The following is a 17354-nucleotide window of genomic DNA, read 5'->3' as shown; positions in this document are numbered from 1 at the left end:
TTTCCTTCTCCTTTCCCTTCTCACCCCCTAAAACAGATTTATTTTTCCAGGTACTCCATCTTAGCAAGTCATCATGTGAGCTCTCCATTTCATTTACTTACAACTTGTTCTTAGTCCATGTTTTGTAAACCACCTGCAAATGTTTTTGTTTGCATTTGGGTACTCTTGAACACGCCGCCACTTTCTGATGTAAGGTATAGAGCTAGCAGTAATATATATTTATAGTTGACAGGTATAGAGCTAGCAAAAATATAAATTTATAAATAAATATATATTTATTTATAAATCTAGAGCGAAAATAATATACATGAAATCTCTTAGGACATCTGGTTAATTTATAGCAGTATCTGCCTTTTAACTTTCTGCATTCCCAACATTTTCATCCCCTTTTAATAATCTGACCTTGATACTTCTGTTTTGCTGTGTGTTGTGATTGATCTGTTCTCCAGCCTTACACAGGCCCAGCTAAAAATCACGACTGTAAAGAATTATTGACAAAGAGTTTTTGGAAATTAAGATATTCTTGCACTGTTAATTGGGTAAAACATCACCGTCCTTTAGGCATGACCACACTTACAGTATTAGGGTATACAACCAATAAGAAAGAGCAAAACACTTTTCTTTTTTGTTTTCTAATAAATCAGTATATTAACAAAATAATACATCAATAAATCCCACTCCCCTTATTTAACAAAACAAATTGATATTTACAAACTTAATTGAAAATGAAATATATATGATGTGGGCTCCCCAAAAAATCCCACTCTGCAAACTGATAGTCACCTTCTCTCCACACACAACCAAGCCAGACTGACAAGATGCATTTTTTGCTAAATAAGAGATAGCCATTAACAATATCACTTTATCTGGGCTAAGAGACAACATATGTGTGAAGTAAGGAGATGTATAGATGACAAAAAAATCAATGTTCACTTGCAGATCCATGTATAGATCGCCAGAAGCTCAATACTTTTACATTGCCAAAATTAATGCATAAATGTTCCTAATTCTGACTGGCACTTCTTACACTGAGGAAGTGTCATTGCAATGACTTTTGTTGGAGCCAAACAACGTTTGTTGGAGTTAAATAAAACTTATATGACAATTCGATTTACCTCTTTAACAATTTAATCTTATTGTTTGTAAAAGGAAAAGAAACATTTTTACAAATCTCTGATTGTTGATCCTCACTTGAAGTTTTATTTAGGTCTGTTTCTGAATGCAATCTACAGGGTAAAAATGAACATGGTGAATTAAAAACCAAAATAAATAAAATTCTGAAATATTTTTTTCTGAATTGAAGTTGAGCACTGCATTTTTATTTGAAAATCAGATATTTCCCATTTAAGTTTATTTCTTAAATGTGTTGATCAGCTTTTCAGCAGCAGTTAGTGATAACATAATCTGGCGATATTTCTGAGGTGAAAGATTAATGCTGCACATGTGGGTCGAATGTCAAGCCTGAATCAAATAACAGCCCCAAGTTTTTCCATTTAGATTGAAGTTGAAGTACAGTACCATCCACAGGTGGGGTTACAGTCTTGGCTTTACAAAGTTGATGGGGGATGACAAAAAGCATGACTTCTGTCTTGTCACAGTTTAGATGAAGAAAATTTTGAGTCGTCCATATTTTTATGTCTGAAATGCAATTAGAGAGAACAGAGACAACCAGATAGCTTTAATCGTAAGCATCCCTCTTTCTTTTTTCAGGTAATATGCCAAGAGTTTGCTCAGTATATTACTAAATTCATAATGCCTCTGTTTCAAATAAAAAAGCTCTATTTTACAGGTTCAGTATAAATTGAGTTGAATTTTGCTCTTGTGTATATGAAGCGTTTTCAAATTTTCACTGAAGGAGAGCTTTTATGAAGTTCCTTTTACACCAAAGTAGTTATTTTTCAGGAAACTCTTTCTTTTTTAATGTCTTTTTTATATGGCACATAAGTTATTATATTGCCTTTCAGGGTAGCCTTTGCAACAGCCCATAAAATATCAGGAGTAACAGATTAATTATTATTATCTTGTATGTTTTGTTTGTTGGACAAAAGAGAATTGTTACATCACCACCTTTTACATACAAAATAATGGACACTCAAATCTATTGTTAAATGAATGAGTGCATGATCAGATAAAGCCATTGATCCAATAGTACTGTATGAAACCTTATGCAAATAAATTTTGGGTAAAAACCTAATCAATATGTGAATAAGAATTATGTGCATTAGAGTGAAAGCTATAATCTCTTATTAACAGACTAAGCTCTCTTCAGATATCAAATTCTGAATTATTCAGTGTTTTAGCTTCTCCAGAAATAGGAGATGGTGAAAACCTGTCTAAAACTAGGATTCAATGCACAATTAAATTTGCCAACTAGAAGTTTGACAGTGGTAGTTAAATAATAATACATCTGACATATAGTAAATACTGAAGAATCAGCAATAGCAACATTACTCAGAAGAATTGTTGACAGCCCTTACAGAGTTCCCAAGATTGAAATAAATCTTCTCTGTGGGTCAGTTATCTGATATATTAGATTGTTCAAACCCTTCACTTTCCATTATATTATTTGACATTTACTCATCGCTGTAGGAAATCATTTTGGGAATTAAAGAAGAAAAGAATAGTAAATGTTGAAATATGTTAGGTAACTGGAATAATTGAGTAACATAGTAAAAAGGAGTTATAATCAACAATAAATCAAAGCTAAAGAAAACAAATTAGGATCCACCCTCCAAGCTGATCTCCTTACGCAATCAGTCACTCCATAGCAGGTGTATATATGCAAAGAAGAAATCAAAATGTTTTAAATAAACAAAACCATTTTTTCCACATTTGAAACAAGATCACTTAGTTAATGTAGACTTTTGCAGACTTTTGCACAAAAAAGAAAAACACATCTAGCCCATCACATTATATAAATCTCACAACTTTGATATATATCAACTTTAGTAAAAAAAACTCATTTTACTACAGTTCAGGGCCATTCACTTAAAAAAAATATTTTGCACAAAAAAAATATTCAAATACCCCTTTATCAATTTTCAATGTTATTAGAATTAACATATTTCTTTATTAAATAAAAATAAGTATGTCTATAAGTCTATAAATAACATGTCATCAATATACAGTATATAAAGATTTTCAACCAGGCAAACAGATAAAAAGAATAAAAACTAGAACCTTAGCTTGATTACAAATAGTCACTGAGGAGTCACTCATTAAACAAATCCCATAAACTGGTTAGTCATGACCAAGTTCTACAAGAAATGTCTCTACTTCTTGCGGAGAGCTAAAATAATGCAAATGCGGGATGCTGTCGGAATTTTAGAAAGGTAAATAAAACCTCTAAAAATCCCAGTGTCAATAAGAAGTTTTCTAACTTTGTCAAAAAGCTTACATTTTCAGGGGATCTCCGCGGACAGATCTCGCTATCGACAAAGCTTCAATTTACCCTCTAAAACCCTTTGAAGTTTTAACTACAAACTCCTTATCCCAGAATTGCAAGAAGCGAATAATGACCGCTCTCGTGGTCCTGATTGAGCACGCAGAGCCTGATGGGCCTGCTGTATATCAAAAGAGCAACTCAGAAGAAGGCTCAGCCGTATAGGTAGTCTCTCTTGTAAAAATGCATGTAATATTTGATTCCCCTCTGCACTGTTGTGAAGGCCAAAATAACACAATATTATCAATTCTTCCATAATTTTCCCAATCATCCATTTAAGCTTCCAAACTTCAAGGGCCCTTTTTGCTGCTGCTAATGCTCACTCGCTACATGAGAGATTTGTAATTCTCTCCTCATTTTCAGTGAGCACTAGAGGGACGTTTCAAGATCAGAAACCAATTTCACAATGATACTATAACTTAAACTTTAATAAAAAACGGAAAATGAACAGACACACGCTACCAGTACTGTAATGTAATCTCTGTCCTTCCTGTGTTAAACTAGGTGTCCAGCTGGCAAGATGACAGTGGAGGATGGTATTTCTGGGCTTCTGCACTGTGTCCCCTCCCCATGTGGGCCATCTGTCTGCAGGAATGGGGGCACCTGTGTTGCCCAGTCTCCCAGGAGCTTCACATGCGTCTGCATGGAGGGATATAAAGGCCAGTGGTGTGAAGTCAGTCTGGTGAAAGCTGGAAGGATGGCTGTCCTCAGTCCCAGTTCTATCCTGGCCATCAGCATGTGCCTGCTGGTTTTCTTTGGTAACTATGACAACAATTCCTTAGTAACATTAACATTGGTGCACTGTTAGCCATGTTTGAAATGCTTAGAATACATACTACGTAAAATGTATAACATGACATTTGGTAACAAATATGCCTATACAAAGTTTACCGTGGTGTGAAATAGTCAGTTGTTTAATATAGCACATTTTGTACTTTTGCAGTATTGATAAACATTCAAATTACATATTTTTTTCTCATTTTAAAAACATGAATTTTCACATTTGTTTTTATTCACTCATTTAAATATGAAATATTAATTAAGACTGTATTCATATGGAAGAAAAGCATATTTCAGTAAAAGCCTCAAAAAACTCCAAAATCCTGCACTAAGAGGGGCTAAGATGTCTTTTGATCGTTTTCTGCATTCTTGGGGAAGGTGTAATTATTATTAATGTATTCCAAGAGGGGAGATCAGCAAACACCTCTGGACACTGGACCTGGTTAGCATGGGGGGGTCACTGGATCTAAATTGAAACACCTAGGCCACCTACATACACTCTTTGTAGCACAAGCATGAAATTATGTCATTGGTGACATGTGTTGTGACTGTAAATCATAGGGTTTTCATTGTCTGTGCACTTATCCCTAAAACAGGAGGCTAGGAAGATAGTTTCCTCTCTAAGCACACTTATTTTAGAACAACAATAGTGAAAATAAACTATTTCCTAAAGTCGCTTGGAGCATGCCCAGTATGAAGTGTCATTACACCCCACTCTTCCAAATTCCAGAGTAACCGCCCCTTCCTTTAGTGTTCAGGCACAGAGTGATTATGGAAGTGATGTAGTAATAATAATAATAAAAAACTTTATTTTATATAGCGCCTTTTAAGGTAGCTTCTCAAAGCACTTTACAGAATGACAGCAACAATAAATAAAAAGAAAACACAAGATAAAACGCAGTTACAATACACAGATGGGACCGTGGATGGTGGTACTAAGTATAGTAGGACCAGAGGGGTAAAGAACAGAGCCAGTTAAGTAAAGGCTCTTCTAAAGAGAAGATTTTGAGTTTGGATTTGAAGGAGTTTAGAGAAAGTGACTCTCTGATATCCTTGGGGAGAGAGTTCCAGAGCTTGGGGGCATAACAGGAGAAGGCCCAGTCACCCATAGAGTGTAGACGGGCTTGGGGGACAGATAGAAGACCAGAATTAGAAGAGCTGGAATAGGATGATAGTAGCTCAGACAGGTACTGAAGTGCCAAGCCATGCAGAGTCTTATAGGTGAGCATGAAGATGTTAAAGCCAACGAGAAACCTAACAGGAAGCCAGTGCAATGACTCCAGGATAGGAGTAATGTGCACTAGACCTGGTCAGGATTCTGGCTGCCGAATTATGGACATACTGCAGTTTGTTCAATATAGATTTAGATACCCCAGTGTCATGAATGGTCCACAGCCTTCGACGAAGGGTTGGTGATTAGACACTATGCAGTGTAACCTATGCGGCGTAACCTGAGACAAATAGGAGGCGGACATCAAGGAAAACACACAAAGGTTTATTCGCGAAGATAGTGCTCAGTGACAACTGGTGCTCTGGTGAACAGCGGGAAACGAGGCATCCAGGTACAAGCTAATCAATGGGGGTAAGTCAGGACGCAGTCCAATAATCCTAAACTGGGCAAGCTATCCAATCAGACAGACACAGGGAAATTGGGAACAGTCCAAGAACATACGGGGCCGGGTCCTCCACATCCCTGGGCTTGGAGGGCGTGATGCCTCTGGCAAGGCCATGCCCTCAGATGACTCCACTGTCTGGTTATAGGTGGGCCTCTGGACATCCGTGTCCTAGCGCTGAGCCCTGAGCATCGGAAGCTCTAGGTTTATATATCAACACTGATTCTTAACACCTGGAAATAATACAGCAATCAAACTAGGACTCAGGAATTTGGAGCTAAACTCTAAAAGTAGAGCATTACAGTAGTCAATTCAGGAGAACACAAATGTGTTGATCAGCTTTTCAGCCACAGTTAGTGATAACATAGGGCATAGTCTAGCGATGTTTCTGAGGTGAAAGAAAGATGTTTTAACAATATGCTGCACATGTGGGTTGAATGATAAGCCTGAAGGTTTTTCAGTTTAGACTAAAGCTTTTGTACAGAACCATCTACAGATAGGGTTACAGGATTGGCTTTACAGAGTTGATGGGGGGTGCCAATAAGCATGACTTCAATCTTGCCACAGTTAAGATGAAGGAAATTTTGAGTCATCCAAGTTTTTATGTTAGGGATGCAATGAGAATAGAGACAGCCACATCAGTGTCAGGTTTGGTACGGATGTATATTTGAGCATCATCAGCAATGATAGCTGAGGCCATGTGATCTTAAAACCTGACCAAGTGGAAACATGTAAATGCTGAAAACCAAGGGGGCCAGTATTGAGCCCTGAGGAACACCAGACTTAACAAGACGAATTTCAGACCTATACCCACTAAGAGAGACAAAGTGACAGCGATCAGTGAGGTAAGATTTGAACCATTTGAGAGCAGTGTCAGAAATTCCAAACACATTCTAAAGACGAGAAAGTAAGATATCATGGTCAATAGTGTCAAAAGCAGCACTGAGATCAAGAAGGATGAGTATAGAAAGAGAACCAGAATCAGAAGCTATTAGAAGATCGTTAGTTTTTACCAGGGCAGTTTCTGTGCTGTGAAGTTGATGGAAGCCAGATTGGAGGGGTTCGAAAAGGTTATTTGCCATGAGGTGGTTATGTAACTGAAATGTGACAGCACGTTCTAGAATTTTTGCAAGAAGTTGGAGATGGGGCGAAAATTGTTTAGATTGTCCATAGGCTTTTTTGGCACAGGGGTACTGGTAGCAGTTTTGAGGACCGTTGGTACAACACCAGTGCTCAAGGATTCATTTATAATATTGAGGACAATGGGACAGAGAGAAGAGAAACAGGACTGAAATAAAATGGTGGGAACGGGATCTAAAAATGTGGTGGGTTTTATGTGTGTAACTAGTTTATTGAGGGATGCTGAGTCAAGAAGAGAGAAGTTGGGGAGAAGGGAACCAGAAAAGTTGGATAAGGAGGGAGGAGGTATGGAAATGATATGCGTAGTGGAGAGAATGTGATGCCAGATGTTGTCGATCTTGGAGCTAAAGAAATCTAAGAATGTTTTGCAAAGTTGCAATGAAGCAGGTAATGTGGTGGAGCAGTTTGGCTTTAGCAAGCTGTTTATGGTGGAGAAAAGATGTCTGTGGTTGTTATGGTAATTTTCAATGATGTAAGAGAAGTAGGTGGATCTAGCAGACTCTATTGTAACCTTATATTCAGACAAGTAATCTCTCCAAGCCTGATAATGTACATTTAGGCCAGAAAGATGTCACCTCAAGTTTGCGGGAGACTGCCTTCATACAGTAGATCGCAGATGGTCAGTTTACCAGAAGGCAGGGCGAGAGAAGGAGATGGTTCGAGTTTTTAGAGGAGCTTAAAGAGCGCTATTAAGTAACTGTATTTTGTCTTCTAGGGCAGGGGTGCCCAACCAGTCGATCAATCGCAAGAATGTTTGGCAAAAAATAAATGGGCTATTTGACTATTTACTTTTTTCGATAGCCTAAAAATTCATTCAGATCTGTGCACGTAATGTCATACATTTTACTGCCCTTGTGTGTGTTAACATTTGTCGAATGGGTTGTAAAAGTCCCTTCCCAGAGTGCTGGCTAAAACTGAAAAAAAGGCTATAGGAACCTCACATTCGCTACAGAGCGTAGTGGAGTGAAACAGACTGGCCATGACAAATTCGCCAACAGTTTGATGTTTGATAGTTGTAGTGTTTGAGCGAAAATGACAAAACAAAGAGACCGAAAACTTACTGTTACCACAAGGAATGGGAGCATGATTATTTTTTTGTACTTACGCATTCAAATCTGCAACGCTAGCGTCTACATGAAAAAGGGAAATATAGAACAACATTTCAAAGCTGCACACAAAACGTATGATGTGGACTTTCCCTCTAAAAGTGAGTTACTGAAAAGAAAAGTGGAAAAATTTAAATCTTAGCTAGCAGCAGTCGGTTTTCACGAGGCCTAATACAAAAGGGAAAGTGTCAATCATCCCATCATTTTGTGTGAGTCACCTCCCGACTAAACAGAAAAAGTCATTCAGGGATCGAGAAGAAATAAAAAAGCGTTTGCTGATTCTGCTGACTTGCTGTTTGGAGTTTTTAAAAACAAACATTTTTGGCGAGGTTCAGACAGTTGTTGCCTGAAGTCAAGTTGTCTAAACATGGTGAATATGCCCAATTAGAAGATGACCAGTGGCCTCTGGATTTTGCATTCCTCACAAACTTGACTGAACTGCTTAATGGGCTGAATGTCAAGCTGCAGGAGCAAAATAAAAATGTCATCGACATGATCAGCAGTGTCAATACGTTAAAAAAATGTGCTCTCAAGTAAGCTTCTCAGTGCCAGTGCTCACATAAAGGTAGGATATTCTTTTTTCTAAAATAGAGAACATTACTTGAGTCACTTGCTTTTATTAACTGGAATTCTAGTGATGGGTATCGTTATTGTACTAATGTGCCCACAGTCTGTTTTTCCTATATCAGAGTTTCAAAGTCACGGTGGTAGATCGCGTTGGACTGGCAAATGAAAAAGTAGATCTTACATTAAAAAAGGTTGGGCAACCCTGCTCTAGGGGGTTAGAGGAAGAGAAACAAGATAAGGAGGATAGAACAGAATTTGCCATCCTTGGCAGATCAATTGATCGCCTGTTGCGGAAATTTACAGAGCGTGAGGGGGAAGTGTTAGAAACAGGTAATTCCAGATTGAAGAGAATAGCTAAGTGGTCAGAGAGGCCTAGTTCAAGGGAAGAGCAGTGGAAGACAAAAGAGTCATTTGCAATGATTAAATCTAGGGTGTGTCCTTTGTTATGTGTAGGGCTACAAACAAACTGAGTTAGATCAAAGCATTCCCAATAGAGAGGAAATATTTAGCCATACTGGAAGACCTTGAGTCAATGTGTATATTAAAGTCCCCAAGAAAAAGGATCCTTTTAAACTTAAGGCATAAAAATGAGAGTCAATCAGCAAACTCACCTAACAAGGCTTCGCAGGGTTTGGGTGGTCTATAAACTATGGCAATAATAGAGACATTTAAAACAAGTCACTCAAAAGAAGAGGGAGGAGGTATAGTAATAGGACTTAAATTTTAAAAAAGGTTGTAAATCACAATGATGGCCTCTCCTCTGCCTGAGAGACACGGAAGGTCAAACAAACCATAGCCAGGAGGATTAGTTGGTTAAACAGCAGTCCATCGTTTTGTCTGTGCCAGGTTTCGGTTAAGCACAAAAAGTCCATTTTTTTTCTATGATAAAGTCACATAAAAGAAGAGCCTTGCTGTTTATGGAGCAGTTATTGAATAGCGCTGATCTGGCCAGTCTCGGGGATGCAGGGAGAAGCGGAGTGTGTTCCAGGCACGGTAGTGAGAGAAGGTTTTTTAGGTCGGCGCCGGTACTGGATGGACGTATAGTCTTGCGCCGAAAGGCAGGGATAGAGAGTCCTCTAGCAGACGAATGAAAGAAACGGCATCCCGTGCTGTGATGGAAGTAGCACCTCAGTCGTAAAATCCCAATAATATGGCAATCAAATGTGTCTTTTACCAGGAAGAAATTTTATTTTAGTTGAAGCAGTTGCAGTGTGGTGTACCTCAGAGACATGTTCGATGAATCCAAGACAGTGCAACAAGACGGGAAGAAAATCCAGAGTAAGGCAGTAGCAGGTGGTGAAAGTCTTCAGTCTTCAATTAGAAAGGTCTCTGTAACAGGGCGACATTTGGAGACAGTACTAGATAAAAAAATTAACAAACAAACATTATTGTTAAGATATTCTTCTTAGAGTTTGGAAGGAGGAGCCATACTTTAAGCGAGCCATGTCTTTAAGTTCAGCCATTTCCATTTCAGATCTGAAAATGGCAAAAGCAAATTATTATGTTCTCCTCAGTGGTATAATTCCTAAAGGAATTTATTTAATAGTAACTGCAGAGATTTACTTTTAAAAGTACTTATAAAAAGTAAGATGGATATATATTAATGTTGACATTCACATGAAACAATAAAACAACGTAAACATCTCATATTGGACAATAAAGTGATGTTATGCAACTTGCTGTTTTGAGACTTTACAGTTGACATTGCACTTTGTTTCTCCTTTTATGTCATCCAGCTGTTCTTGTGGCTGTGACTGTATGGAACCAGAAGGGCAGCCCCAGCAAGTTCCAGAAAAGAGGTGTTTATCACATTCCAGCTGAGCACGAAAGCTGGGAGGACATTCGTGAAAACATCCTCAACTACAATGAAGAGGGTGGAGGTGAGCAGGACCAGGTAATGGCCCAGATGAGGAAGCCAGGGTTTTGTAGGGAAACTATGACTAAATTCAGCAGCTATAAAATAATATTAGTCTTTAGCAGTTGGTTTATAGGCTTGATGTGCAGCAGCTTTATTAAAGCAGGGTGTCTAGCAGCAGTATATAATAATCTATTATACCTTTTTGATTCTTACACAAAATACTGCTATTTACACTTTTCGGTTTAGAAAATCCAGAAGTTGTATAAGAGTTTTGGGGGCCTGCTGCTTTATAATGGGCAGGATGTCTAGCAGCTATATAATAGATTTGGAAACTTTATAATAGACATATAAAACAGTGTCTGGCAGCAGTATAGTAAGCTTTGTTTCCATTCGCTGGCTTGGCTACAAAGCTCTATATGTTCACAAAGCTTTTTAAGCTTTTAGCATATGGCTTTTAACACATGGCTTAAAATTACTTCCTTCTTCAGATATACAGATACGAGGAAGTTTCTCACTTCCCTAGACATTTATTTGTATTCTTCTTGTCCTCACTACAGTACAACTAATCATTCCTCAGGATTATGGCACTTTGACAGCTATGCATTAAGGATAATGTATTACACAACCTAGAAAGTACCATACAAAAACTACAAATTGTTAAATAATGTTGAAAAGAATGTTTTTAGCCACTGTGTTATAATTGCACTTAAAAAAGACTGGGTCTTTCTCACAGGTATATTATAATTATAGTAAATAATGCAATTATACTACATAAGTATCTCAAGTATGAAGACAGAAATGTTTACATAAATTTGTTTATAACTCATTGGCTTTGAAACTTCAAATTCTTTTCAGATTTAAAGCTTGTTGAAGAGTTATGCACTTCAATTCCAGAAAAACTAGTTTTATGTAATAACCAGCATGTGGTAGCGTTGCAAAGGAACAAGCAATAGGTTTATTCCATGCTGAAAAGAGAAGAAAGAAAACACAACGTTTGGGCCGTGGAGCCTTCTTCAGGTGTGAAGAAGACTTTTCTAGATCTTTGTCATTCCTTCTCTTCCTCCCTGGGTCACTTGCCCCCCTCTCTTACTAAACCAGCATTCTGTCTCTTCACAGCGATCTGTTCCAAGATCAGGCTCTCTACCCACCTCCTATTCCTTCACAGATCTCATTAACATTATATCATTCCTAAAGGATTTCGCTTGAAATGTAATACTTTTTGTTTTGACACTGATACCACCCAGAGTAACACGCAGGGACTTCTACTAAACTTTTCTAGGAAACGAATGCTTTCTACCATTTTCTCCCTCAAAAAACAGATTATTACCGAAACGTTGTTTTCTTTCTTCTCTTTTCAGCATGGAATAAACCTATTACTTGTTCCTTTGCAGCTTACACAGGCTGACGCAGCTACTCACCTGTGGTAGTGTTGTCTAGTTGTGTGTTTTCTATATTAAAAAACAAATGAAATTCCACAGAGATTGAAATTCTGGAGGGGGGGGGGGGGGTAGATGAACAATGTTTTTTTTATTTTGCCAGTTTTTTTAATTCATAACTCCATTGAACACGGGAGGGATATGAGATATGATGGCTGACATGACAAACAAAACTTGGTCAAAGCCTTTTAAGTCTTTAAATGCACCTGCACTTGTACTTAGTACCACAGCCATAAAAAATACATCTAAAGTAAACAGGTTCTCCTCTAGCAGTGGTGCTCAGAACTCTTCTGTATTGTGACACATTTGGAATTTTTTTCAAAGTAGCCCCATATTCCTCTGTCAAATTCATATTGGGACTTTGTAGTGGCCATTCAAGCACTTTTATTATACCACTTTCATTTAAATTTACAAAATTTAAACAACCTAAACTTTTGCACAGAACTGTAACTGGATGCAGGCAATAAAATACAATAATTATGTGTATATTTTTATATAGTAGCTATTCCAAATCATATTAAAAATACTTTTCCAGGTGAAAACAAAAATCTGAACATACAACTACCTATGGCAGCAGTGGTATGGTCCCATTCTTAAAATAGGAATTTTGTGTGTTCAAGTCCCAGATGAGATACTGCTGTTCTACTTGTACCCTTGAACAAGGTACTACACCTGAATTGGTCTACTAACATACATAACTACACTGTCTAATCTACACTCCATTTCCAAAGTTACACATTTTATTGCCTAACAACCTTGAAATCAAGACACATTTATTTTACCTTTATTTTTTAATTGTAACAAACATTGTGAAAAGTATTTACAAAAGAGCACCTTGAAAAATGGGTTGAATAATTTTATACAGCTCTTAGTAATAGCAATTGTAAATTAGGAACAAGTAATAGGTTTATTCCATGTTGAAAAAAAGAAGATAGAAAACACAACGTTTCGGCCGTGCTCACACCTGAAGAAGGCTCCACGGCCGAAACGTTGTGTTTTCTTTCTTCTTTTTTTTCAGCATGGAATAAACCTATCACTTGTTCCTTTGCAGCCTATGCCTACCTGAACTACTACAGCCAATTGTAAATTAGGTCTGGTGTAACCAATTGCCTTTCTAAATCACACAAGTAAAGCATCTCAAGGTTTTTACCTTGAGATTTTTACCTTTTTAGTAAACTATGGGCAACAAAGAGCAATCAAAACACCTCTGAGACTAAGTTGTGGAAAGGCACATAGCAGAAGATGGATATAAAAAGGTTTCAAAGGCCTTAAATAGCCTTTGGAAAACAGTAAAGACCATTACTAAACTCAGAAAAGCCCACGTTGAGACTTGTTTGAGGTACCCAAAACAGTACTGTTGAGATTCTGAAGCCATGTGGGAAAAAATGTTGCGGACTGATGAAACCAGGATAGAACTTTTTGGCCTAAATGCATGTTGGGAAAAACCCCAGTACACCACATTACCCACAGAACACCATCACTACTGCAAAGCATAATGGACGCAGTTTTACCTTTCATCATGACAAGGAACCTAAGCATACAGCCAAAGCAACAGTGTGGTTGCTAAAAAACAACATGGTAAATGTCCTCAAGTGGCCCAGACAGAGTCTTGGAAATCCAATGGAAAATCTGTGGAATGATTTGAAGGTTGCAGTCCATCAACGGTCCCCTCACAGTGTGACTGAATCTGAACAGGTTTGTAAGGAGGAATGGGAAAACATTGACAAGTCTAGGTCTGCTACATTGATGGAGACCTATCGAAATAGAATCATGGGTGTAATTCAAGCAAAAGGTTCTTCCACCAAGTTCTAGCTCAGGGGTGTGTTCACTTATCCAACTCATTTTTTAAGTTTTTATTTATAATTACTTTTTTAGAATGTTTGAGCAATTGTTTTTTTACTTAGAGGTTGTGTTACAATATGTAAATAAAGGTAAAATTCTCATATAAGTCTTGATTTCAGGCTGTCAGGCCATAAAATGTGTTACTTTGGAAAGAATGTGGATACTTTCTATAGACATTATATATAAATGGGTACAAATGCAATATGCTTTAGATAAGTGTCAGACAAATAAAATAATAAATACCTGGTTGAGGATGTGAGAAAAACTGTTCTGAACCTTGGAAATATACCTGCTTTTTACTTTTCTTTTCTAGAATGCATATGACATCACAGAGTTGAAGAGACCACTGTGCTCCAGTTTGTCGCAATCCTCCTCCGGCACCACAGCACCCCTCCTAAAGTCTTCCCAGGGATCACAGGAAGAGGTTCACCCAGGCACAATGGCAAGCTACCATCAGAATGCTACTGGTGTTGCCAGCTGCTCCACAGACTTCAAAAGCTATGTTTCTCGCATCATCTGGGAGGCAGACAATGATGATCAGTCTTTCCCAATGGACTCCTTTCAAATTTACCACATAGAGGGACTGGATTCCCCAGTGGGCAGTCTCAGCACTTTGGTGTCTGAAGGTGAGGAGGACTTCAATTATGATTGCCTACGGGAGTGGGGTTCAAAATTTGAAATGCTGAGTGAGCTCTACCGGCGGCCAGAATTTGTCCTGACATACAGAGATGTTATGCAAAAGGAAAATCCCTTTTGATGGTGCCACCGTCCCCAAGTTATTGTTACTATTTTGAATATTTTTGTGGGATAGGGGGAGAAGAGGGTGAACAAACAAAAAGCTCCTCTTTTTTAACTAAATTGCTGAGACATCAGAAAATGTTTAAAAGAGCCAAAAGCTCGGAAGATTTAAGAGGATATTTTTTCTTTATGGTGTTTCTAATCTTTTTAGAATGCATTTTCTAATCCTTTCATCCAGTACAGGGTCATAGGAGGGAGCCGGAGCATAATTTGGCAAGCACTGAGTGCAAGGCAGGATACATTCTGGATGGGACACCATTCCATCGCAGGGCGCACACACTCAAACCAGGGCCAATTTTTATGGAAGCCAATTAACTTACCAGCATGTTTTTGGGCAGAAATTGGAGAACCTAGAGGAAACTCATGTAAACATGGGGAAAACAGACAAACTCACCACAGATTAGCTCCCCAGGAAAAATTTATTTATTATACATAACTTTTAAATTGGAACAGTAATGGATGCACATTAACCATTGCATATAGAAAAAATTGTGTTGTAATTTTACTCATCAAGTAAACACATTTTAACTTGAAGCTGATTAAGCCATCAAAAAGAACTGGGGATGATATATTTTTCTCTTACCTGTATTAATATATTATTTTTAAAATCCTCTGAAGTTCAGAGCTGTCGTTCCCAATCATTTGTAACTTTGTACACCTGAGTAAAACTTTGCTCTCCTATGCTGGTGAACAAACACACAATACACTTACTTCTTATGGAGCTGTATACTGTATGTTTAGTTTAATGTTATAGCAGCAAAGGTCTTCGGTACAAATCTAACAGACTGACTACAACACCACAGCTGATCACATACTCTGAGGGCACTTCACTCATGAGCTCATACTATCTAGGAGATGAGACTCCAAGCAAACTATTCAACACGGTTCCATAATCTGATTTCATTTGCACAAGTAGAGGAATCTCTATCTTCTCCCATGGATTAGTGAATCAATTTGCGAGAAAAAAAAATTAGGCGCTGATAGCAAAAAACACCTTAAAGTCTCTATGCTGGTAAATAAAAATGGTCAGCTTCATTGCAGTTTGTGTACTTTTTCCAGGTAGTTGAATTAAACTATTAATATCAGTAGATTCAAACTGTTTAAAGAACATGCAGAATAATGTACTTATATTTCCCCAAGGTAATAATTTAATTGAGCTGTGAAGGAAAAGCTCCTTCTTGGATGGAGCTGTATGTAACCCAAATTTAGAAACACCCAGTATACCTGAGAGTCCAACCAGCAGAACAGCCTTTATTTTGGCAGCTTGGAAGAAGTCAAATGAAGTGTGCCAAGCTAAAGGGACATAATCAGGGAGGTGAGGAGACACAATCAAAAATATAGTCAAAGTGCCAGTATGATGTTCATTATGGGTGGATGGAGTAGGTTATGAATCTCAAATGAAAAAAACTTGCTTTACAGACAGTAATTTGTATGAATTATTTCTTTTTTTTACTTGTTGTGGAATGGAGCTGGGACAGAGTAACACTTTGGCGTGCTAATTTGGTGATTTACCCAATGTTTTTGCTTAAACATGAATCCAGTTATTCTGAAAAAATCATCTTTGAAACACACAACAAGAGTGCCATTGAAATACAAATGTAACTCCATCACATTTTTGTAGATTTGTACAGTAAATATCTCAATATCTTTATTTTTTCTTGGTTTTTGACAAATTGTAATCTTCTAATGAGCTATCATATTGCATCATCCAACATATGTGAATAGCAAGAGTGATACAGGAATTTGAGGGGATAAACTGAAAGACTTATGTACTAGTGCTCACAAATCAAAAATGTAAAGTTCCTTTTTACTGTGGTGATTTCTCACAAAAACTGTCACAAAAACTTAAAAAGAGAATGACCTTATACTCTCCATTGACAATTAACATACTGTAGTAATGTCAGTGCACTGTAATGCATGTTATTTGTACCATGGTATTCATGACACAGTAACCATGTTGTGGTGCATACCATATATTACTATTTCTTCTAATTTTGTAAGGAGAGCTGTCCTTCTATGCTGTATATAATGTACATAGTGTTGTTTTGTAGTCACCTAATGTCTGATATTCCTTTTGTACATGACTTTTAATAAAACTATTTTCCTCAGGATGTTACATAGTGTTTGGTGTTTATCTATGAAATAAAGATAGCCAAATATGTGTGCATTGGTGTGTGTCTGTTTAATCTCTAAATATATCAGTATTACACAGAATGAGTTTCCGTGATTACCGATGAATCTGTTGACAGTTCAGCTTTCAAAACATACAAAAACAAAAGATTGACATTCTGATGGGGATTCCTTCTAACTTAATATTGCTCGACCTTAGGGCAGCCTTTGATACTGTCAATCATAATACTCTTTTTACTTAGTGTGTTTTGGAGATGTCACCCAGGGGTTAACACTGGGATCAGTTCTATTTAGCATGTACAGTTCCTTACATACAGTGCCAAGAACAGTGCCTTAGGATTTTCACAACTTTCACATATTTGAAACCTTAAATGTTATTAGATCTTAAATTAAGTCCTAATAATACTTAAAAAGATTATACTCTCTCAACATTAATCAGTCTTCAAATGATGCAACATTCAATATTCATGTGAGACAAAGTATGCATTAGATTCAGTAACTAGTGGCACCCCATTGAGCAGCAATGACTGCAACTAACTGTTGAGCAATCTCTCACATGGTTTTAGAGGAATTTTGGCCCAAACCTGCTTACAGAATTCTTTCATCTCTCTGACATTTGAGGGATACCTTGCATAAACACCT

At 37.5% G+C, this 17354-nt stretch overlaps 1 protein-coding gene across 1 annotated transcript in view; it reads left to right on the top strand.

The window, feature by feature from the left end:
* LOC148822727 (neural-cadherin) overlaps positions 1-16743 on the top strand; it is a 179432-nt gene extending 162689 nt beyond the window's left edge. Inside the window, exons 31-33 of the mRNA XM_088928869.1 lie at positions 3947-4200; positions 10385-10542; positions 14098-16743. Coding sequence (XP_088784995.1) covers positions 3947-4200; positions 10385-10542; positions 14098-14541 — 856 coding nt within the window. The 3' untranslated portion in view covers positions 14542-16743. The remainder of the gene's footprint in view (positions 1-3946; positions 4201-10384; positions 10543-14097) is intronic.
* Positions 16744-17354: the final 611 nt, after the last annotated feature.

The sequence above is a fragment of the Atractosteus spatula genome, chromosome 12 (assembly GCF_055471065.1).
Source record: "Atractosteus spatula isolate fAtrSpa1 chromosome 12, fAtrSpa1.hap1, whole genome shotgun sequence".
Classification (NCBI taxonomy): Eukaryota; Metazoa; Chordata; class Actinopteri; order Semionotiformes; family Lepisosteidae; genus Atractosteus; species Atractosteus spatula.
Note: the sequence above shows the minus strand (reverse complement) of the source record. Positions and strands in the feature narration are given on the sequence as shown.